General features: G+C 37.6%; 1 protein-coding gene across 1 annotated transcript in view; it reads right to left on the bottom strand.

The window, feature by feature from the left end:
- Sec63 (translocation protein Sec63) overlaps positions 1–24,872 on the bottom strand; it is a 388,322-nt gene that overhangs the window by 193,304 nt on the left and 170,146 nt on the right. The window contains exons 6-7 of the mRNA XM_067135181.2: positions 10,536–10,628; positions 10,266–10,427 (exon numbers count right to left, since the gene is read on the bottom strand). Coding sequence (XP_066991282.1) covers positions 10,266–10,427; positions 10,536–10,628 — 255 coding nt within the window. The remainder of the gene's footprint in view (positions 1–10,265; positions 10,428–10,535; positions 10,629–24,872) is intronic.

Raw genomic sequence — 24,872 nt, 5'->3', positions numbered from 1 at the left:
TCTCCTCGGTACCAGCATGGCCTGCCTTGGGGTAAGCACTGTTTCTTTCTGTCCGGTTTTAAGTTCCATTTAGTTTTCGTTTGGTGTATCACAGGAGTTTGCCCTAACCACCATTATTTGTTCAGATGTGAAAAGCAAGTTTTGATTTCACTCTAAAATATTTTGTGCTTCCTTCTACCTTCAAAATTGTATTTGTCGAATTTGATTTGTACTGAGATGCACTTGGTTAACTGTTTGAACTTAAGGCAAAGCTCTTGTCTAAGAACACAAATAGTGTAGTTTGTCGAAGAACATACATAATATGTAATGTGTATCTAGATCTGGTGTGCAGCTGAATTTGTTCCGGAAGTTAGTTTGTACTGACGGTTTTGTAAATAATATTTTGAAAATCAAGGATCATGGTTGGTTTTTCGGAAACTGCAACCTAAGCCATCTCCATGTCCTTGGTAGGTTCCCAGCTCCTTTCCACGTTCCTGGTTTATGATGATCAAGTTGCCCCTACTGATTTTTACCAGTGTTGTTATCGGCGGAGTTTCGCGTAGTTCATCAGATGTTTACAGTATATGTGTATGTAGCGTCTTAGGTACAGTATAATTGCAATTACTTTCCCCCCTTTACTGTGTTTTGTGTAGCCGCTGAAGTAACGGTTACAGATACAGCCAATAATAACACAAATATTTGAGAATTACACTTTAGGCCTTCCCCAAAACTACCATTACACTCAGCATGAATACAATTATGGCGTAGATTGTAGTGACTTATTCCCCGACGTTATATACCGATTTTCATTAAATTCCCTTCAGTCGTTTTCTCGTGATGAGCGTACATACATATGTACATGCAGATAGACAGACAGAAATTACAGAAAATTAAAACATGCATTTCCCCTTGTTACTGTGGTCACGACCGGTATGGAAATATTCTTTTTAAATTCTGAACAATGTACAAACTCTTATTTATATTGAGATAAATTAAAATTAGTCAGAATTGTCTACAAATCTCTAGAAAAGTCACTAGTCGTTATCATTAAAATTCTATAACTAAATTACTAAGAAAGACTCCATATCAAGCGACTAGTCTGATGTGAACCAACACGAAGATAGCACGCGAGAACAAGAGATTGACAATCGATATACCGATGTCTATATATATACATAAAAGAAGAGTTATGTCTGTACATTGCTCAGAATTCGAAAAGAATGGTATTTCTGTATCGGTCATGTCCACAGTAACAAGGAAGTGCACTTTTTACTTTTCCGTAATTCCTGTCTGCCTGTATGTATGTATGTATTGTGGCTGTAAGTATGTCACAGCTGACTGTGTATGTGTTAGTGTGCGGCCCGAGTTCACTTGTCGGCGAGGGTGAGCAAGCAGCCTTGACTCAGTGACAAAGAACTGGTTTCTGACGTGACGAGGGTGGCAGTTCGGCCAATAAAAAAACAAAAAGAAAAGTGGACGAGGGATAAAAAGCAACCAGCACGTGTCACCTGTAATTACATGGAACAAAATGAATGAAATATTTATAATATCTCTGGTGGCGTAATGTGTATAACTATGGAATGCTCATGGATCAGATTATAATAAATTGGATTATTAATTGCACATATAGATTATATAAATTAAAAACTAAAATTTTTGAATTAATTTCCACGACATTTGGCTAAAATGATGATAAAATGATATAATCATACCGTTGAAGAATGCAGTACTTAAGCTGACTTCACTTCCGTTCACGAGCGCCGGACATGATATTTTAAGTCAAGTCATACGAGTACATGCACACATGTTGACGTGTTCCTGAACTATTATCATCAGTTACTTCGAAGACCTTGCCAGTGGATTTTCAACGCAGAACATCTTGGAATACAATCATTCGGGATAGTGGCTTCGTTCCTGTGCTCTACACTTCTTAAAATTATGTTAACCTACGACTTGGAATAGTGCTGTGATCAGACGTCGAATGTGCAGATATTAATTCTTAATGTACATGTTATTTCCAGCATATAATTACGTGTGTGTTTAGAATTTATTGTAACACGCTTTGTGTAAGTTTCAGCAATTTCACGAGTGAACGTGAAGGAGGACCTCAACGTAATCATCTCCAAGGAAAGATGGAATTTCATGCTACGGACTACAAGGGTGTCACCATGAAGTTTTAAACCATCGACCACCGTCAGCGGCGGCGGGATGCAGAGTCTTTTACCCTAGAATGGCAGATTGAGGATCCAGACTTCCTGACGTGAAGACATCTCCTAAGTTAAGTCGATTACGTCTTATTTATATCTGTTCTATGTAGCTTTATTCTATTCTTTCTTTCTTCTTAGATTTATCCTTCATTATCTAGTAATTTATTTTTTTGGCATTTTTCTGGTTGTCTCTTCGGATAGAATATGTCGTAAAAATGGCACACTTGGCTGATTAATGACCACGTGGCAATGAGTTTGACAGCGAGGGTTCTGACAGAGTTATCCATGTGTTATCGAAACCATCCTTGCTTATGGTGTGAATTTCATTATGAATGTGAGCTAATCTATGTCTGGCGAATTCGATGAAGTAATATTTTGCTAATATTTTCGACATTTTTATGGAAATAGGACTTCTACTTGTACCTCACGTTTGAGATAACTTGTCATCGGGATATTAATTCTGGATTACATGTATGAATTTAATTGGAGTACGTGCATTGTAGCATGTGATAATTCATTGGATTAATTAATCATCGACACGCATTTGAGGAGGATATGATGTATTTTAGGACGATGGTAGGTCCTTATGTTTCGTGACTACACATGAGTGATATTGGGATACAACAAGTAGAGTCGTCATTGTGATGTACTGTACGTGTAAATTAGGTGGAATAGTTGCGTATGATATGAATCTTCGTGAAACTGAGTTTTTCACATGTTAATGTTATAATACTGTTGTGTCTGATGCCGATCAGGATGTAATGAAAATATGGAATCTTCCAGACGTTATGCAGTGTAGTTAAGATGATAGTCTTCAGATGATAAAATAAAGTCCATGTTTCTCGAGGTACTCCCCAAATTCGTGATAATATTCCAATCGTGTTTAGGAAATGTAATAATTTCGAGTTAAGGTACAGGTTGATGTTCATGAAGACCTTAGGTCTGCGAGAACAGATCTTCCATTAAATATTTTAAGAATATTCGGTTCGTAACCAGGCAGGCTCATTCTTCAAAGTAGTATTTCGCACTCATGTGGTAACTCGATCTTGTGGAACATATTGGAATGTGTTAACAGGAGAGTGATATGATTGATCGACACTCGACGACGTATAAATATTGTATATATTTTCTTCTTGATAATTTCAGTAGTTAGCTGTAGCTGTAGTGATTTTCTAGGTGTAGATAATTATTTTCTATGTGTTTGATGTGCTGATGTGTGACACTTTGACAGTATTGATGGATGATGGATAGGATTTCCACACTGATGATATTTCTCCATTTATTAATTTTTGCAAGCCCAGAAGGCGCGTTATTTTGTTCAATTTATAACCAAATGACCATAGGTTCTGTATTAGTTCTCATGAAAGGAGATATGAGACGACATGAACAGATATATCCGACGTCTCGGATTAACTTAGAAAAAAATAAAGGCAAATTCAACTTTTCATATTTTTTTTTATGTCAATTAAAATTTTGATAAAACGAATTCCAATCTTATATTGCCATGAAAGTAAAACTAATGAACCTTGGATATTTCTTTTTTATACACGTTATTAAAATTAATGAATTTTTCCAGATTGTTCGAGGAATGTTTGGTCAAGACCTCATTTTTTGAATCACAAATTTCAATTCGACTTTACTACTTTAATAACATTAAGGGCCGGTTCTACCACCTACTGGTAAAGTAGCGCGTAATTTGCCCTCCGCGTAAAAGGATGTTTCCGTCCGACCACTCCCAGGTAGCGCTATCGGCAGCATAAATCGTCGTTACCCGGCGCGTAATTTCTCGGCCACTTCGAGGGCCCGATAAGACTTTACCTGCCGGGCAAGTTCTGAGAGCTGAAACTTATTAGCTGTATTTCTGGTGATATGCAACTCAAATTAGCTTAGTATACTGAAAAAAGCAGTATACTGTAACAGTGATCGATATTGTATTGCAGGATTTTGAACATTAATGCTTCCCTTTAGTTGCAACGGTCACACCAGCCTCTTGCATCGGTAGCGCAGGGAACACATTTTATACGTCAAGCTTTCGTAAAGAAACTCTAAAAGGATGTAAAATCAAAATCTATTTGGAAATCATTTCAAATGGGCTTTAATTTTCTACTTTTTCAGTTTTCGGACATGAGATATATATTACTGTATGTATCCTACGTAACCCAAGCGGCTGCGTAGCGTAATGGTTAACACGTTCGCTTCGTAATACGAAGTGTGCGGGTTCAAGTCTTTATTATGACGAATCTTTTTTATTTCCATTATTAGCGTTGTATTAATCTGTATGCCTCTTTTCATACGTTCTTATCACAATATTATGTCTACTAGGAAAATTGCTTTATATGTATGCTACCTATAGCAAGTGATGTTATGATTAATAGCACATAGGACTGTCGCCCAGGTAGCAGATTCCCTATTAGTTGTTTACATAGGCTTGTAAATTATTTCGAAGAAATTGGAAACTATTCCATTCCCGAATTCCTCTTCCTATGAATGGATATTTATCCCGATTAGTTCTTTACATTTACAGTACCTTCCAACTTTATCTTCATAAAGTTAAAAATGAAAATGAAATGCTTTATCATTATATGGAAGCATCTGGAACTAAACGATTTCACAGAACTAGTTGCAAATAGAGCATCGCGGAGATACTTAATCAACTCACAGAAGCCTACAGATAGAATGCTCAAAGGCAATAAGTCCGTAAAGAAGATGTGTGTGTATATACGTATATGGAAGTGCGTAAAAGAGAGTTAAGAACAACGGCAGGGAACGAAAATACACTTTAAAATGTAAATTAGAAATACGATGAAAACCTGCGTACCTTCTATTACGGAGCGAGCGACTTGACCAGTCTACTACGAGAATACCTTCCAAAAACGCTGCCTTGCATGACAGGTTATAACTGGCGTAAGAAAATGTAATCTCGAGATTTTAATCCCAATTAGGTATTGATATTGAAGATCATAGATTAAAATCACGAAAGCTTGACATGAATCGTTGTCCATAACTCTTAAGACTCCCCTTATTAGGCTTTTTGGTGATAATCAGCAGACGCAAGCACAGGGAAATAAGACAATCGAAATGGGTTTCATGCATCTGACGATAGATAGCACCACACTCGAAAGCGAGAAATCGCTGAAAATCAGTCTAGCCAACCTCGTATATCGGTGTCTAGCTCCGGGTAGCTACCTAGCGCTTGCGCGGAGGTGGTTGGACGCAAGCCAAAGTACCAGCCGATTTACACCTCCAGGTAGTTTACCTCCCGGGCAGCTGCCAGCCACTTTACCAGCAGATGGTAGAACCGGCCCTAAATCGAATAAATGGAAATAATGTAAAATACTCTGTTAGAATGGTAGGGAAAACAACTTACGTGTACCATCCCATTCGCTTGCATTTGATTTTGTTACATCAAGAGCTACCGTAAATTATTTAAAGTAGTGATCATATCCATTATCACAGACAGTAGGATGGCCAATATCTCATTTTATTCAATAAAAGTGTCATATTTGTTCTACATTTTGAACATGCTTATTTTCAAACCCTATGTTAATCCTGCCACATTCATTTATTTTATAAGCCTACAGCCATTGAACTGAGCACCCCTGGGGTGTCTCGTGTTCGCTGACTGACTACGTCGGGGACAGTAAGTAATGTATGTATGTATGTATGTATGTATGTATGTATGTATGTATGTATGTATGTGCACGGATCACTAGAAAACGGCTGAAGAGAATTCAATGAAAATCGGTATGAAAAGTCGGGGAGTAAGTCGCTACAATCTAGGCCATAAATTATTTTACTCATGCTGATTGAAATGGTAGTTTATGGGAAGGCGTAAAATTTAATTTTCAAATATTTATGTTATTAGTGGTCCTATCTTAACAAAAAATGGTATGCAAAGTCAAAAAATAAATCGCTACAATATAGGTTATAAATAATTTTATTCACACTGAGTGAAATGGTAGTTTAGGGGAAGGCCTGAAACTTAATTCTTAAATATTTACATTATTAGTGGTCCTGTCTCATTGAAAATTGGTATGCGAAGTCGGAGAATAAGCCACTACAATCTAGGCTATAGCTCATTTAATTCACGCTGAGTGAAATGGTAGTTTAGTGGAAGGCCTAAAAGTTTAATTTATATCATTAGCGGTCGTATCAATAAATATTACATAACCAAAGTTATATAGAATTAAATTTGCAACCATTTATGACATACATTTTTACCGTACCAGCTATGAAAACACAGATATTCGTGAATTTGTATTTTTGTTGCAAAGTCCATATCAACGCCGAGCCACGAGAAAATGGATTAACAGAATTTAATGAAAATCGGTATATAGAGTCGGGGAATAAGAAAGTACAGTCTAAGCTATAAACAAATTTATTCACTCTGGAGGAAATTGTAGTTTAGGGGAAGGCGCCTAAAATGTAATTTTTGAATACCTATGTTATTGGTCCTATCGAAAAGTACTACATAACAAAAGTTAAGAGAATGCAATTTCCTGTCATTTATGTTTTGCTCAGTTTTAATGTACCGACTATGATAAGAGTGGTTTCAGAGTCGGAAGACAATTAAATGTGAACGCCTACAATATCGAAAGCACATAACATTGATCAACAATAACATTACATTGACCATTGTTTGTTGTGATGTTCTTTGTCTCTTATGCTGCCTCTTAACTCCGATAGATGGGATTACTGCTGCGTACTGAGTATAATAGCCTAACTGAATACTGGCGGGAAATAGCCGGGAAGTTAGAAAATTTTCTTCTTTAGCATGCTATTAGTCTGGTTCATACATTTTCTGATACAGCTGGTACGTAACACGCTGGTTATCATAGTATTCCAGCTATTCGATCCCTAATCTGACGCGCTGTTTTGAATGGGCAGTGGGCATACTTAAAGCAGAGGTTCACATAGTAGTAGTAGTAGTAGTAGTAGTAGTAGTAGTAGTAGTAGTAGTAGTAACTTAGTATGGCCTGGTCTAGAATAACAATTAGGGCTATTCCAAATGACAGCACCACAATTCATTAAATAACTCAAAATTCAACCGTGAAAGGAGACGTTTCTTAAGAAAAGCTTCTTCCTCTTCATTTTTATTAAATTCTACATTCATTTTATTCCGAATTAGCAGTGAAGATGGGTTGTTGTTTTTTTTTTGGCTAGTTGTTTTACGTCGCACCGACACAGATATGTCTTATGGCGACGATGGGATATGGAAGGGCTAGGAGTGGGAAGGAAGCGGCCATGGCCTTAATTAAGGTACAGCCCCAGCATTTGTCTGGTGTGAAAATGGGAAACTACGGAAAACCATCTTCAGGGCTGCCGACAGTGGGATTCGAACCCACTATCTCCCGAATACTGAACAATGGCCCCAATTAAGCAACTGCAGCTATCGAGCTCGGTGAAGATGGGGTTTCTCCTCTGGCTTGGAGGAAAGATTTGCCTCCAAGTCAGATAGATTTTTCTGCCGCCAGTGTAGTGAACTGAAACTTTCCGACTCATCGGTTATTCCTAGGAAACAGATTAGTAATAGGGCATAGTTTTTGCCCTGGGAGTCGCCACTATTTGACCCCCTCCCCACCGAACAGGGACGAGGAGTGTTCAAGGCTCAAGGCAGTCTGCGGCTTGGTCATTCCAGCTCTGGAACGTTGGACTGTTAGATCGGCAGCTTAGTCATGTTCGTTAAAAGTGAGAAAATGTGTGATTTATCATTTGATCGAGTACTTCATATTAAAGGATTTTTTTAAATCATGCCATTCCTACTGACGTCATTGTAATGTATGTTCATTTCAGTTGGGTAAACCGCTAAGACAGTCTTTTTGAGGACGTAAAAAAGCAGATGGAGAGTGAAGGTCTACCATTATAACGAAAGCTCCCCAACCTGATTGTGACTGGTGGTATGCATGCGGATCTACCATTACAATGAAAATTCCCTAACTCAGTCTTCATATGAGAAAAGATGTTTGGTGACTTCCCCGTCGCATTTCTAGGGTAACGTTAAGAGCTATGCAATTTCATACAATCTTGCTCACAGCATGTAGACTATCTAACCTAGAATTCCGTATACAGTGTAGAATTTCGTAGCGAAACACGGGTACATCAGCTAGTATATATATATATATATATATATCAGTGTCATACACGTCGCGATTTCAATAAACATCGCACATTTGCGCACATTCGTCGCATTAACAAACGTCGATATTTCATTTGAAAGCGCCCAATGAGCGAAAGTCCTCCAGCCACTGGTGTAAAAAAGATGAAATTGCGGGATTTGAAAACAAATGTTTGATGTTCACCTAAAAATAAGCTAAAATCAAGAGAAATAATAGAATGGTGGGGAGGCGGAAAAACTGTTGAAAATTGGGAGTCTTCCGCCTAAATCGGGAATGTTGGCAGGTATGTATGGAGAAAGAGGAACAATGGAAGAAGTCGATGAGTGTTAGGGAAAACATTGATGGATTTGCTATAGACAATTTAGAATTAAATTTGAAGAACAATCCAGATGTGGAAACCTTGGCAACTTCAACAGAACTCCATTTACGAGTGCTGACAAGATATGCTCCATTGGTTTCTGTAGATGCCGAGCAGTGTTTCTCTATATATATAATGATCTACTGAGCTCAGAGCACTAGAGACTTACTGTCAAAAACATTGTAATGCTGCAAGTAATCCAATATAACAAGTCTATTATTATAACCCATTAAATGGGATAAATAAAGTTCATGTAAATAGTTTAAACCTTAATAAAGTGATTTCATCAACACCATTTCTCCACTTTTTAAAATGTATTTTCAGAAACATTCTGAACATACATTCAGCCTTAAAATACTTTCCCTACAGTACCAAGCTTTCACATCTGTGTTTTGTTTTACCCAGTCCAAACCCTCCAACATATTAACCATACCAAATAATAGTAAATCAGTTAATATACAGGAGGCAACAGATTTACAAATTGAAAAATAAATAAGTAAACAAAAACAAACAAACAAACAAATAAATAAATAAATAAATAAATTCCCACCCAAAACAACTCAACAATCACACACATCTGAAAGATTTCCCACTATTCACTCTACTAAATTAAGTCAAACATATCATGAAAGCACAATGTTTCATACTCTTTTTAAACTTTGGCTTTTATTAATTCAATATTGCACAGTAAAACATCCCAAAATCATATTCTGATTTCCACCAAAATTAATAAAAAGCTGAAAGTTTAAAGATAAAAATTTCATTGTTCCATATTGAAAGTTATCACAGTTAAATTGAAATAATAAATATAATAGTTCAACCTATTCAATACAAGTAAATAAGAGATGTAGAGATGTAACTGTAAGCAGAAAGTTACCGGCGAGACCAATGACCTGGCATAACACTGTCCCAAATTAACAGCTCAGAGAAGAAAATGTACACTAGACAAAGGGGAATAAGTTATAAAATATAAAAAAATAAAGCATTCCCACATTTATCAAGGATTTTAATATAAAATGCTTTTGCACTTGTTCATAATAACCACCACTTCTTAATCAATAAAAGTCACAGAAAAGGATGAAATATCAAAATTACATATGCATAATAAAAGTGATCTTATAGAATCTGATGTTCTTTCAGGAACAAAAGCATGCCATTCTCTTATTCATTTATTTTTTCCTCCCAACGTATTTTCTGATATTTCTTAAACTTGTGTTAGCTTCAACAGACTGGAAAACTTAAATTTAGATATGTTTTATGCTTTGTACTTTTAATAGAGCAGTATAAGTATTAAAAAACGAGCAATAAAATGTATACAAACTGTGTTAATGATGACTTTAACAAATTTTCTGGATTATTCCAATTTTTCAATCATCAGATTCAGACCCAGTCCTGTCTGAGTCGGTTAAACAGGGTTGTACTGTATTTTCTTGTCTTGTCCTAATCATCAAAGTGAACAACTAGTACATTCTTGCCAATGTAAATTGCTCTTTTGATTTATTTTACTTTTCCTAACTGAACTAAATAGACCTCATCAAAATTTTGAGAGAAATATTAAACAAAACTTTCCCATCTTATTTCATTTTAAAATTAATTCACACTTACATGTGGCACTTCTTCGTTGTCAGTAGGTCTCTCCACTATCTCATTGTTATGTTTCTTTTCAAATTCTAGAGATGCTGCAAGGATCATAATCACTCTCTTCAAGGCCATGGATGGAGTCTTATGGAAGAAGTAGTAATACATCTGCGTTGTGTCTAGGAGCACCTATCAGCACATGAAAAGATAAAACCGACAAACAAAAACATCACAACATACAAAATATTTTGTTTCTGAATTGTAAGAATGATACCAACAGTAGTACCAATTTCTCACCTGATCTCCAGAGTAACGGATAGATTTATACCACCACATGCCAACGACAGTTGGTAAAGCCACCATGAATACCAAGGCATACAGTCCTAAGACCTGAAACACAATAAGACGTAACAGAAATAACATTTATATTACAACCAAATGTACTGGGTTATTTCCTCTATACAAGATTTTCTATTAAAAACCATTATTCTAGTCATTATTCCATATTGAAAATAGCTATATCACTAAGTTTACACAAGGAGTAATTTATAATACCACCTATTCAATACAATTTATTCCACTATTGTGTGGTCAAATATACATAGAAATTACCAGAATTTTAAAGGTACATATTTTGCCCACTTTTTATTGGGCATCATCAGCCTCGTTCAATTTTAAAACACACACTGCTCTGAGGAATCTTATCAAATTACATAAATCGTATTGATGAACTCTTAATGGTATTGATACTGTGATTATGTAATAATTACAGCACAAAAATATTTAATACAATATGTACACATACTAAAATCACTTTGAAAAAATAAAACGTTCATTTAAAAGTAATTGTGTCGCATAGTATTTTAAAAATAATCCATGTCTGACACTGAAATGGATCTTCTTGATAAAAAGCTTGAACAATATATATCACGCCTGCGGAACAGGTTATCAAACCCAAGGCTTCACTGGATAGGAATAGTACAAATAAAAGATACGGTATATCATGTTGAAGTCTATTATTTAAAATTAGGATGAAAATACATAGTCGAATTGGAGGTGATATGGATTAAGACATCTTGGAATGTTGGATAAAAATCGTAGTATGATGAGAAGCACTAGTAAACAAATCTTGTGTGACCAGAAATGCCCCTTGCAGATGTGGTTGTCTGTAGTAAACAATGTTGTCATTCTGGAATGAAACAGAAAGAGAACTTGATGGCGGGTAATTAGGTCGATTGTATATCACTGAAAACTATTTGTTGAATAATGGGTACTTACTCATTCTCCAGATATAATGTCGTAATGTGTCTGCAGTGTTAGTCTGTTTGGAGTTCCTACTTCTAGTGTTGTATTGATGCAGTAGAGGTGCTGGGGAATGCTGAGGGGAAGAGGGGGTAGGCGGAACTTCACGTGCCGATGCCAATGTAGGAGGGGGGTTACTTGGAAGAGCAAGTGTAGGGTTGGTATTTAGCGAAATAGAGGGAGTGTTTAATTCTAAGGATTTAAATATCTGATGGACTTTATAATGGCTTGGATTGACCGTATTTAATAACTTACAATATAATTATTAAATTAATGTTGTAATGGTCCACCTTTCAATACTATAATATGCAATATTTTGCTTTACATTAACTAGGGACTAGTTACGGCCTGGGCTGGCCATCTTCAGCCTTAATATAAAACATCTAATAACAAAACAAATGTACATACAATTGACATTAAAAACTGGGATGAAATAATGAGAACAAACCAGGCTCTAAATTCTTAGCATCTTGAGTATGCTCATCATCGAGACTCTTTCACACACTAATATTCACAGAACTGTTAGTTCCATCACTGCGAATCACTGCAATTTCAATTGTAAACCGGGAACTGGTAAATGTTGATCCTGTTCAGGATGTACATTTGTTTAGTTATTAGATGTTTTATATTAAGGCTCAAGATGGCCAGGGCAGGTCGAAACTAGTCTCTAGTTAATGTAAAGCAAAATATTGATTATTATAGCATTGAAAGGTGGACCATTACAAAATTAATTTAATAATTATATTGTGATTACTAGAGCCTGGATTTCCATGCACTATCAAATCTCAAAATATGCATGCATTCATGCACTATCATATGGCAAAACATGCACAATAAACTGGAAAATATGCACTATCAAAATTCAGTTCCTTGTGAAACATGAACAAAAACTATCCTAGTTTCTCCAAATTGTCTTGATTTAAGCTCATCCGTTTATCATTCAGCACATACTTAAGAACAGAAAATTATCTTTTTACGTCACGAGAAGTGATAGATGCATAATTCAATGAAGACATTTGGACAAAGTGAGGTCAAATTGTACGTCTTTTGCATTTTCACCACAATACGTCTTTTATAAGCTCGACGAATTCAAAATCAGGATTTGAACGAATTAGTTTGTTCAACTTATCTCTGTCTGCGGCAGCTGCTTCTCCATGCGATGATTGCAGACACATTTGAATGTCCTCAATGAGTGGTAACGATTGCTTGCTGCGATAACACAGACATGTGACGATTGAGAGTTCCGGGTAGGACATTCCAGGATAAGAACGGTAGAGGGTTCAATGAAAAACCAGAATTTGTAAGCTGCTATCCCAGTAACGCGGCGCCACAGAAGTGCGATACAAGGCTTCTTTTGTTCGTCTAACCGACGAAAAATGAGCCGTCAATGATTAATGCACAATTTACAGTTCAATTTATAGCAATGTACAACTGTAAAACTGGGACACCTTATTCCTAAGAATTAGATTTTGACGTGGGGCCTTCCGACTTACGTCATTGTTTACTCAAGCAACAGATAAGAAAGTGTTTGGTTAATTGCATTATACTGTAGGATCTGTACCGTATGTAATACTAACTGGTTGTTACATAGGATGCCAGGAATACATTCTCTCCGTCTCTCAGTAATAGACATACTGTAGCCTACAATGTGAAAAATTGTCCCAAATTCTGCAAACTAACATTCAGAAAATGCACTATGATGCAAATTAACAATATATATACGTCAAAGTCAGAATAAAAGTCATATTATGCAATATTAAACGTCCAAATATGCGCTATTAAATCCAAAATCTTCCAAATATGCATTATGCATGAATTTTCTCTGAAAAATGCCAAAACATGCAAACATGCACGGAAAAAGAACGGTTATTTGGAACTGTTAAGCCGTAAAACGAATATTTGCAAAGTTTGAGAAGTGTAGCTAGCTTATTTAAAAACATGCATTTGCATGGAAATCCGAGCTCTAGTGATTACAATTCAATTCAGATCAGAACCATGAAGTTTATATCCTATGATTTAATAATTTACGTGTTAAAATGTGCAGCGGACTCCTGACTTCCGTGTCGTCATTAAGATTTCGATCTATAGGCCTATTATATGTCTTGTCCAAGAAAATGTATGTTTGCCCAACCCTTGTCCCGTTTCCCTACGGGGTCGGATATGAGGTGAGATGAATCTGTCGTAGCGGGTTTTTATGACCGGATGCCCTTCCTGAAGTCAACCTTATCAGAGGAGTTAATGAGATGAAATGAATGACCTGATATATGTTAGTAGGGAGAGGGTGAAACCCGGTGCTGGCACATAGCCTACTCCTGTTGAATAGCACCATCAACAGCATCACATGCCCTCACTCCATATGAGCACTGCGGAGAGATTTGGAATTTAATCCAGGCTTTTGGCACGCAATCTAGTGATTAGAAATTGTATACCACCACCTCCCCTACCCTGCCGGCCAACATTCTGATGGTGAAATTTTTTCGACCAACGGGACTCAAACCGGATAACCTCTGTGTCAGACCGTTTAGACTTCAGCGCCTTAAGGATCATAGCCACCAGGCGGGCTGTCCAAGAAAATGTATATACTCTCTTAATTCATTTAAAAAATTACCTTTGCCTGAATTCCCGATTATTGTGAGATCTTTTTCTATTAAAGTGAAACGGTGTCCAGTTTCCTTCATGTGCATGCCCATTGCCGAGTATTTATTATGTTTTTATGCATTGAAATGTTCCATGTACCTTATATAAAAGCTTCGTCCAGTCTGTCCAACATATGATTTTCCACACTGAGAACATGTTAATCTGTAAACTGCTGAACCTGAATATCTATTATTGTCGTAATTAATCTTATTATAATTGAAAAATATGTTTTGAGTTGTGTTAATCGTTCTAAAGGCTATATCATATTTATTTATGTGCTGTAATTATTCCATAACCACAGTATCAATACCATTAAGAGTTCATCAAAACGATTTATGTAATTTGATAATATTCCTCAGACCAGTGTGTGTTTTAAGATTGAACGAGGCTAATGATGCCAAATAAAAAGTGGACGAAACATGAACCTTAAAAATTCTGGTAATTTCCATGTGCATTTGACCACACAATAGTGGAATAAATTGTATTGAATAGGTGGTATTATACATTACTCTTTGTGTAAAAGATTTTCTATATCGAACAGTTTCTCTATGAAATAAAAAAATTAGAGCTAGAGATTTCTTGTATCATACCCACAATTACCAATCATTAGTCTGTGATACTAAGAACATTTGCAATATTTTTATTCATTTCTATTGGTGCGGGACTTATGGTATTCTTAGTACCTTCATCGGCCTTCATAACAACAGTATTGCATAGGTCACTGTTGAGGTTGGTTGGAGTGTTTCTCTAATAGAGGAACACTGTTGTCTGAGGTACAAATGTTTAGTATTAGCATTTAGTACTAGCATTCTATTTTACCTTTAACTACTGTTTTTTAATATTTTATCGATTATATTGTAAAAACTTCTGTGATACCATAAACATAACTATGTGATACTTATATAAATGATGTTCCTTTATAGGTTGGTTTGACATCAAGAAATTAACTATTCCCCTTCAGATGCCTTATAATATAGCAGTGGGAATGTGTAAAAGGGCACGTGGTTTTGTGTGGGGAATAAAGTTTATTTATGTATTTAGTATTGCACGCCACCATTGTCCAGTCCAAAGTCCGGAATGGGAAAGGAGGAGGGTTAGCTGGCTTGGCAACCAACTGTAAAAACAGCTAACGCAGAGTGTCGAGAGGCGGTAAATAACTCAACCCCCCATAGGGGCCAACGGCTTCGGCTGGATGAGCCCCTTTGGATGGGGTGATGGTCCCCTCAGTGTAGGAAATGACACTGGAACCCATCATCTGTGTCTTTGGCCTAACGGCAAAAATGATGGAGGATCTTCGTTTTTGTGGTTCTCATCGGTCATGGAGGCGGATGAGGTCATGCCCGACAGACTGGCTGTGAAGGCCCAACTCAATGGTATTTCGAGTATGCGGCAGTCCGTTGCAGTTGTGGTACTAGAACCTGCATGTCGCATTTCATTTGTGCCGCAGGGTATAGTTCCAAGATCATAGTGTGTGGGTCACTTTCTTGCAAGCTGCGATCCACCTTAAACAAAAACCCTGCTTGTGGCACTTTTTCCTGCTGTCACTCCCTTCAAATCAAATCCAACGGCAATGGTATAAGGATGGTGGAGGCAGGTTTTCGGGTGAAACTGGAAGCCTCTATTTCGGACCTGCACGTTGGCAGCAGATGTGTGATGGTCGTCTTTCTGAGACCCCATGACTACTAAGGAATTTGGTCCTACATCTGTGTTTGGGCAGGCCTATTTAGGATCACTGCTGCCCACCCTGAATAGGGAAGGCCCTAGAACATGTGGGCTAAACATCGGTAGTCACACTCTCAGCCGGCTGGGAGGCCGCATCCTGTGGGTCACCCCTTATGCGGTCGAAAATCGAAGATTACCAAAACTCTGATTATAGGAACCTGGAATGTTCGAACCCTACTTGTTTTGAAAGACAATAACAGACCTGAGAGAAGAACAGCGCTTGTCACCCATGAGCTTGGACGAATGAACATTGATATTGCTGCCTTAAGTGAAACCAGAGTGTCCAGCGAAGGTAAACTTACAGAGTTCAGCTCAGCCTACACAATCTTCAGGAAGGGAAAAGAGATGAGGCAGAACACCACATTCATGGTGTGGGATTCGCTTTGAAGACCACATTGGTGAATGATTATCAGTTAACTCCAACTGCTGTCAGTGAAAGAATTATGACTCTCTGGAGCCAAATCTACGACACTCATCTCCGCATATGCTCCCACCTTGGATGCTGATGTAGAAGCTGAAGACCAATTCTACAACCTGCTGAACACTACCATCACCAAAGTACCATCAAGAGATAAACTCTCACTACTTGGCCAGAGTTGGTAAAGATCACCATTTATGGGGCAGTGTGATGGAAAAACATGGACGTGGCAATTGTAATACCAATGGTCTACTGCTCCTTGGTTTATCATTACTAATAATCAGTTTCGCCTGTCTAATCACTACAAGACCACTTTGATGCATCCTCGCTCAAAGCACTGGGACATCCTTAACTATATCATCACCAGGCAATGTGATAAAAAGGATGTCCTTGTTACAAGGACCGCAAGAAACATCAATGACTGCTGGACAGATCATAAGCTGCTTTTTTGCCAGTTGAGAATCTCAATCTGTCGCAAACCAAAAAGATCCATCCACAACCTGCCCAGAAAGAAATTCAATACTTCTAAACTTCAAGTTGAATCCATTGTTACAGATTACAGAAATGGAATCTCAAACAAACTGGCTAGTCATCCATTCAGCAGTGATAGTACAAATCAGGAATGGGCCACGCTTCAGAAGATCATCAATGATTCAGCTGAGGAAAAATTGGTTTGTGAGGAAAAAAAGACAGGACTGGTTTGATGAAAATAATGAAGAACTTAAATGTCTGATCAATGCCAAACGGGAAGCACATCTATCCTATCTTCAAGATCCGTCTTCCAATGTGAACTTAAAGGAAAATGTCATGCACAAATTAGGGAAATCAAGAATAACTGGTGGCAACAAAAAGCTGAACAACTGCAAAGACTATCTGATGCCCGTTACCTGCAAAACTTCTAAACAGGAGATATATGGTCCAATTCAATCTTCAATCTCCACCATTTTAACTGATGATGGAGAAATTTTAGAGCGTTGGAAGGAACATTTCTCTGTGCTTCTAAATCGTGTCTCCAATGTTGCTGAGGACTTTTTTCGTAATGTCCTTCAGCAGCCTCAACAACCAAGGATGGCAGTTCCACCAACATACAGAGACTTCACCAAAGCACTCAATCAACTAAAATCCAGAAAGGCTTGTGGTCCTGATATCATCCCTCTGGAACTGATACAAATGGAGGTTTACCCTTGAAGACTAGACTTTTCACACTCATCCTCTTGATTTGGGAAACTCAAGAAGTAGCCGACGACTTGAATGTTACCATCATCACTATATTCAAGAAAGGTGATCGTAGTGTATGTGGGAACTACCGTGGCATACTGCTTTTAGACATAATACTGTATACTGTATAAGTACGGGCCGTGAAAGCATCAATGGCAATATATTGCTTTTGTCAATTGCAGGTAAAATTCTTGCAATAATTCTATTAAACCAGTCCCGAGTTATCTCGGAGAGGATTTTGCCTGAGTCTCAATGTGGTTTCCGAACCTCCAGAGGCACAACAGATATGATCTTCTGTGTTAGACAACTCCAAGAAAAATGTAGAGAGCAACAGTTTTCTATGATCTGGGAAAAGCCTTTGATTCAGTACCAAGATCTCCTATGTGAAAAGTACTGAGAAATTCTGGATGTCCTGAACGTTATGTGGAATTGGTTCAAGCTCTTCATGATGGCATGTCTGGACAGGTTCTTCATGGTAACTCATTGTCAGATTCGTTCCTAATCACTCATGGACTGAAACAAGGCTGTGTGCTTGCTCCTACACTCTTTGACTGTACATAGCTGTCATGCTACATGAATAACCTGCAAACAACTTAGGCATGATTATTAAATTTTCTTTTCATGGAGGCCTTTTCAATCTGGCAAGACTTCGCTCACAAAGACGTACCGGTACTCTGGTTACCCGGGTGACAGAACTGCAGTATGCTGATGACACCGCATCTCCTGCCCTAACACCTGCAGAACTACATGCAACTGTCAGCCAACTGTTATAAAACTGCATGTGATCGCTTTGGTCTTGCCATTAATGCAAAAAAAACGAAGGTGCTTGCACAACCTGCCCCACGATTAACTCTTCCTGAGTTCAGTATCTCCATCTTAGATACAAAACTGGAAGAGGTTGATCACTTTTCATACCTTGGAAGCATCTTGTCTAAACATTGTACCTGCAGACAAGACGTTGATAAAAGAATTGGGGCTGCTCATGCAGCATTCGGACGGTTAATGCAGAGTCTTCATGAATAACGGCCTAAAAGTGCATACCAAACTCATGGTGTACAGAGCTGTTGTCATTTCCACGCTGCTTGTATGGCTGTGAAACTTGGACACTCTATCGCCGTGATATCAAAAAACTTGAGCGCTCCACCAACAGAAAATGAGATTCATCTTGAATATTTAGTGGAAGGACTATGTGACCAACACAGCAGTTCTTGACAAACCACAGCTAAATAGTATTGAGGCAACAATTATCGCTCATCAACTGAGATGGTTAGGCCATGTTCACCGCATGGATGATACCGGGCTTCCCCGCCAAATTCTTTATGGTGAACTTTGCTCTGGTAGTAGACCTCATTGAGCCCCTCTTAAGCGTCTTAAGGACCAGCTGAAACACATCATGAAGATGACTGGTAAAGATATGCAGACATGGGAAGATTTGCTGTGGACCGTTCACTGTGACGGAACACTACATCCACCACTGTCAACTTGTTTGAAAGAGATCGCCGTAGACATCAAGAGGCCAAGCGACAAGCAAGAAAGTTACAAGTAACTAATCTCATTTTGTTCCGTATTGAAGATCAATAAGTAAACTCTTTCAAGATTAAAATTATTGTGTCCACCTTTTCAATACAAATATATATTTTAGTGGTTAGATTCTACATGAATGAAACACACCAGTTAGGGACATGTTTTGCCCTAGTTATGGGCATCTTCAGCCTATATTAATCCTAAGATCAAGAATTAAAACTATATAACATTGGAACTTATAGTGAACTAACTTAGTACTAAATACAATTGTCTTATGCTATTTACACAGTTTACAATATGTTCAGTATGTACAATAAGTGCATTAACCTTGCCAGAATTTATGAACAATGAATTACTCTTTTTTTTTTTTACAATGACCAGTCCTCCAATTGCAGATTGAATTGACCACAGCCTGAATTGGGGCTTATCAATAGTATTGACTAGAATTTATCACTGCTTGAGTTGGGGTTTCTTCAGCTGTTATAGTCCCCTGAATCATAAGAATTTTTACAACACAGGAATCTTGGATAAAATTGTTAATATTCAATTTATAGCCCACATGTAGTTGGAAATGAAATCCATTCAAACGGAGACAACATTTGGGCCAAAAATAAATGAACTTTATATAATTGTAAATTTAAGAGGGCTTTCTTTTGTACATTGCTTTAATTTCATTTCTTATCCAATCTTGTTGACCTTATTCTGAATTCTATTTGTATTATGAACAATGAAATTTGAATTAACTTATTTTATAATGACTAGAATTCCAATTGTGGATTGGATTGATCAAGCGTGAACAGGGGTTTCTCAAAACGTACTGACTAGAATTTATCACTGCGTGAGTTGGGGTTTCTTCAGCTGATATGGTTGCCTGAGTCATAAGAAATTTTAACAATACCGGAACCTTGGTTAAAGTCGTTCATGTTATGGTTTGAAACAGTTTGAATATACCTTTAGAAAGAAGCATGGTTATGTTTTAAGGTTGAAGAGTGTAAGTAGGATATATATTGTTGATCTCAATAATTGTTTATCGGAATAAAAATATTCCGTCATTCTTGTGGATAAACTTCCCATTGGTGCATATTCAATCTGGGAGGAATATGAGTTGTCTGTAACTGGATAAGAGAAAAAACGGGGAATTAGAATGATGAATGTGGAACCCAATACGGTAATAAAGTAGAGTGAGTGTTTATCGTATGAACTTACTTGTCTTGTCGACGTTAGCTGGGATCAATTGTTCCGGTTGTGTCTAAACGGCTGAGCTTGCTCCTAGTGTAGTATTGATGCTGAAGCGGAGGGGTGGAGCCTGGTGGGGAAGGGAGCGTGCGATTCAAATTGTGCGTCTGTATTGTTCCTTGAGAGGCGTTACTTGAATTGGATTGGGCGGGCCTGGCATTAGGTGTGGCTATTGGAGTGCATGCATTCTGTGATTTAAACATGCTGGGAATTTTATTCTGATTTACGGTCTGGATTAACCTCAGAGTTGTTTCATATAACGGATTTTTGTTATAGATGGCGTCGTCAAGATTATTATTTTTGTTATAAGATTGGTCCAAATAAATGTACAAGTTTTCCGTTTCGTTCAATAATTTCCCTTTGCTTAGGTTTTTAATGACCGTCAAATCATTTTCTATAGAGGTGAACTTATGGCCTGTTTCAGTCATATGCTGGCTCATGGCCGAATACTTATTATGCTTGGAAGCATTGTAATGTTCCAGGTACCTCGTGTAAAAGCTCCTCCCGGTTTGTCCAAAATATGTGAACCCACATTGGGCACATTTTAACCTATATACACCTGACCCTGAGTAAATGTTGTTATTATTGACTCTACTGTGGTTGAGGAATATGTTCCGATTATTATTTATTGTCTTGAAGTCTATGTTGATGCTGTGTTTTTTTAAATATTAGTGATCTGATGGATAGCTGGGCTATTATACGTAAGGGGGTGTAGCTGTTTGTCTTTGATTTCTCTGGGACTAGGTTGGACAATAACCTAATTTTGATCTTATCAATTAACCGATTGATCACATTTACTTTAAAGCCATTGTGCCGAGCCAACTGTCTTATGTAATTTAGTTCTGTTTCCAAACTTATTGGCGAAAGGGGAATTTTTAGTGCCCTATATATTAGGCTATGATTGGCAGCTACTTTTTGGGTCTTAGGATGTAAGGACAAATCTTTAATAGTTACGGGTGAATGAGTAGGTTTCCTAAAAATTTGAAATTCAAAAGTGTTATTCAAGCGTGTAATTGTTAAATCTAAAAAATTTAAGGAATTGTTGACCTCATCTTCATTGGTGAATTTGACGTTAGGATCTATTTCGTTCAGTGAGACTAATATATCGTGACTGTTAGTAATGTCCTTATTGATGATCACGAAAGTATCGTCAACAAATCTTAGCCACAAATTAATGCCCTTTATTTGTGAAATTTTTGTATGTTCTATATAGTCCATGTAGATATCTGCTAGAATGCCAGATAGAGGGTCGCCCATAGCTAGACCTTTCTGCTGATAATGTTTTCCATTAAAGGAGAAGTAATTATTGTTTAGAACGAAATTCAATATCTTTATGAATTCGTCAATTTCCATTTTACTAAGGCCGCTGTGTTTATTGATGTTGTCATGGATAATTTTAATGGTTTCTTTAGTAGGGATGCTTGGAAACATGTTTGTGACATCGAAAGAACATAAAATATGGTTGGGTTGCAGTTCAAATTTCTTCAATATTTCACAGAAACTCATTGAATTTTTTAAGGGAGATTTATTGTTGAAATTATAATGTTTTCTTAAAAACCTATGAATGAATTTCGATACTTTATAGGTAGGGCTATTCCTGCAATTTATAATGGGACGCATTGGGGTGTCCTTCTTATGAATCTTAGGTAAAGCTCTGGCGGTAGGGATACTGGGGTTCATGTTGAAAAGTCTTTGTTGCTCTTGCTCGTTGAAAAGAAAATTAGAACTTTTTACTAAAGTTTTTAAATTTTGCTTAATTCTTACAGTGGGATCTTTGTTAACTATCGAATAAATTGTATTATTAAAAAATTCTTCTGTTTTTTTTGGTGTGAAATTGTTTGTCTAGTAGGACTGTGGAACCTCCTTTATCTGCCTTAGTAACAATAATGTTATTGTCGTTGCAGGAAGTCTATTTGATATCTTCCAGTGTCTCCAGGTCTCGTCCACGTATACAGCTGTCGTTTGTGGTGTTTGAACCAAGTATTGGCAAGGACTAAATTATGATCAGTGCAGAATTCAACCAGCCGAGTTCCTCTTTCGTTCCTTTGTCCCAATCCGAATTCTCCTACTGTACTACCTTCTCCTCCTTGGCCTATCACTGCATTCCAGTCTCCCATCACAATTAGATTCTCGTCACCTTTTACATATTGTATTAAATCTTCTATCCCTTCGTATATTCTTTCGATTTCCTTGTCATCCACTGAACTAGTAGGCATATAGACCTGCACTATTGTGGTGGGCATTGGTTTGGTGTCTATCTTGACAAGAATAATCCTTTCACTATGCTGGTCGTAGTAGCTTACCCGCTGCCCTATTTTCTTATTCATTATTAAACCAACTCCTGCATTTCCCTTGTTTGATTTCGTGTTGATAATTAGGTAGTCACCTGACCAAAAATCCTGTTCTTCCTGCCAACGTACTTCACTTATACCAACTACATCTAATTTTAGTCTATCCATCTCCATTTTCAGATCTCTAACCTACCACAACGATTCAAACTTCTAATATTCCATGCTCCGACTCGCAGAATGTCAGTATCCATCTTCCTGATGATCGCCCCCTATCGTGTAGTCCCCACCCAGAGATCCGAATGGGGGACTAGTTTACCTACGGAATATTTTACCCAGGAGGAAGCCATCATCAGTACATCATTCATACAGAGAGAGCTGCATGTCCTCGGGAGTTAGTTACGGCTGTATTTTCCTGTTGCTTTCAGCCGTGTAGCAGTATCAACACAGCTAAGCCATGTTCAGTATTATTACAAGGCCATATCAGTCAATCATCCAGACTGCCGCCCTTGCAACTTCCGAAAGACTGCTACCCCCCTTTCGATGAACCATTTGTTAGTCTGGTCTCTCAACAGATACCCATCCGATATGGTTGCACCTGCGGCTCAGCTATGTGCGTCATTGGGACACGCAAGCCTCCCCACCGCAGCAATGTCACATGGTTCAAAGAGGAGGCAAAAATACATATGAGACTTTATATCAATTTGCACATAGGTATAATAGGTTTCCTTTTCTTTTCTTTTTTTTTTTTCAAAGTACAAATGTTAAACATAAAATGAGAATGTATTTTGCACCGGAAAAAATGCATGCAATACTAAATAAGTAAATAAAATTTCTTTTGTACACAAAACTATGTGCCTTTATACTAATTTCTACTGCTGCATATAGGATGCAGCTGATACAAGCTCGATGTTACTATTAAAAGATTATGACTGTATTGATCAATCAATCAATCAATCAATCAATCAATCAATCAATCAATCACTACTAATCAGCATTTAGGGCAGTTGTCCAGGTGGTAGATTCCCTATCTGTTGTTCTCCTAGCCTTTTCTTAAATGTTTGCAAAGAAATTGGAAATTTATTGAACATCTCCCTTAGTAAGTTATTCCAATCCCTAACTCCCCTTCCTATAAACGAATATTTGCCCCAATTTTTCCTCTTGCATTCCAACTTTATCTTCATATTGTGATCTTTCTTGCTTTTAAAGACACCACTCAAACTTATTCGTCTACTGATGTCACTCCACGCCATCTCTCCACTGACAGCTCAGAACATACCACTTAGTCGAGTAGCTCGCCTCCTTTCTCAAAAGTCTTCCCAGCCCAAACTTTGCAACATTTTTGTAACGCTGCTCTTTTCTCGGAAATCACTTAGAACAAATCGGACTGCTTTTTTTTTTTGCTAGGGGCTTTACGTCACACTGACACAGATAGGTCTTATGGCGACGATGGGATAGGAAAGGCCTAGGAGTTGGAAGGAAGCGGCCGTGGCCTTAATTAAGGTACAGCCCCAGCATTTGCCTGGTGTGAAAATGGGAAACCACGGAAAACCATTTTCAGGGCTGCCGGTAGTGGGATTCGAACCTACTATCTCCCGGATGCAAGCTCACAGCCGCGCGCCTCTACGCGCACGGCCAACTCGCCCGGTCGGACTGCTTTTCTTTGGATTTTTTCCAAGTTCTTGAATCAAGTAATCCTGGTGAGGGTCCCATACACTAAAACCACACTCTAGTTGGGGTCTTACCAGAGACTTCTATGCCCTTTCCTTTACAATCATATTTATGTGATTACCCCAATGAAGATCTTTCCTTATATTAACACCTAGGTACTTACAAAGATCCTCAAAAGGAACTTTCACTCCATCAATGCAGTAATTAAAACTGAGAGAACTTTCCCTATTTGTGAAACTCACAACCTGACTTCTAACCCCGTTTATCATCATACCTTTGCCTACTGTCCACCTCACAATATTATCGATGTCATTTTGCAGTTGCTGACAATCTTGTAACTTATTTATTACACTCTACAGAACAACATCATCTGCAAAAAGCCTTATCTCTGATTCCACTTCTTTACACATATCATTCATATACATACGAAAACAAAGGTCCAATAATAATACCATGAGGAATTCCCCTCTTAATTATTACAGGGTCAGATAAAGCTTCGCCTACTCTAATTCTCTGAGATCTATTTTCTAGAAATACAGCCACCCATTCACTCAATCTTTTGTCTAGTCCAACAGCACTCATTTTTGCCAGTAGTCTTCCATGATCTACCCTATCAAA

The sequence above is a fragment of the Anabrus simplex genome, chromosome 1, assembly GCF_040414725.1.
Source record: "Anabrus simplex isolate iqAnaSimp1 chromosome 1, ASM4041472v1, whole genome shotgun sequence".
Lineage (NCBI taxonomy): Eukaryota > Metazoa > Arthropoda > Insecta > Orthoptera > Tettigoniidae > Anabrus > Anabrus simplex.
The sequence above is the reverse complement of the archived record's forward strand: the minus strand, read 5'-3'. Positions and strand labels throughout refer to the sequence as shown.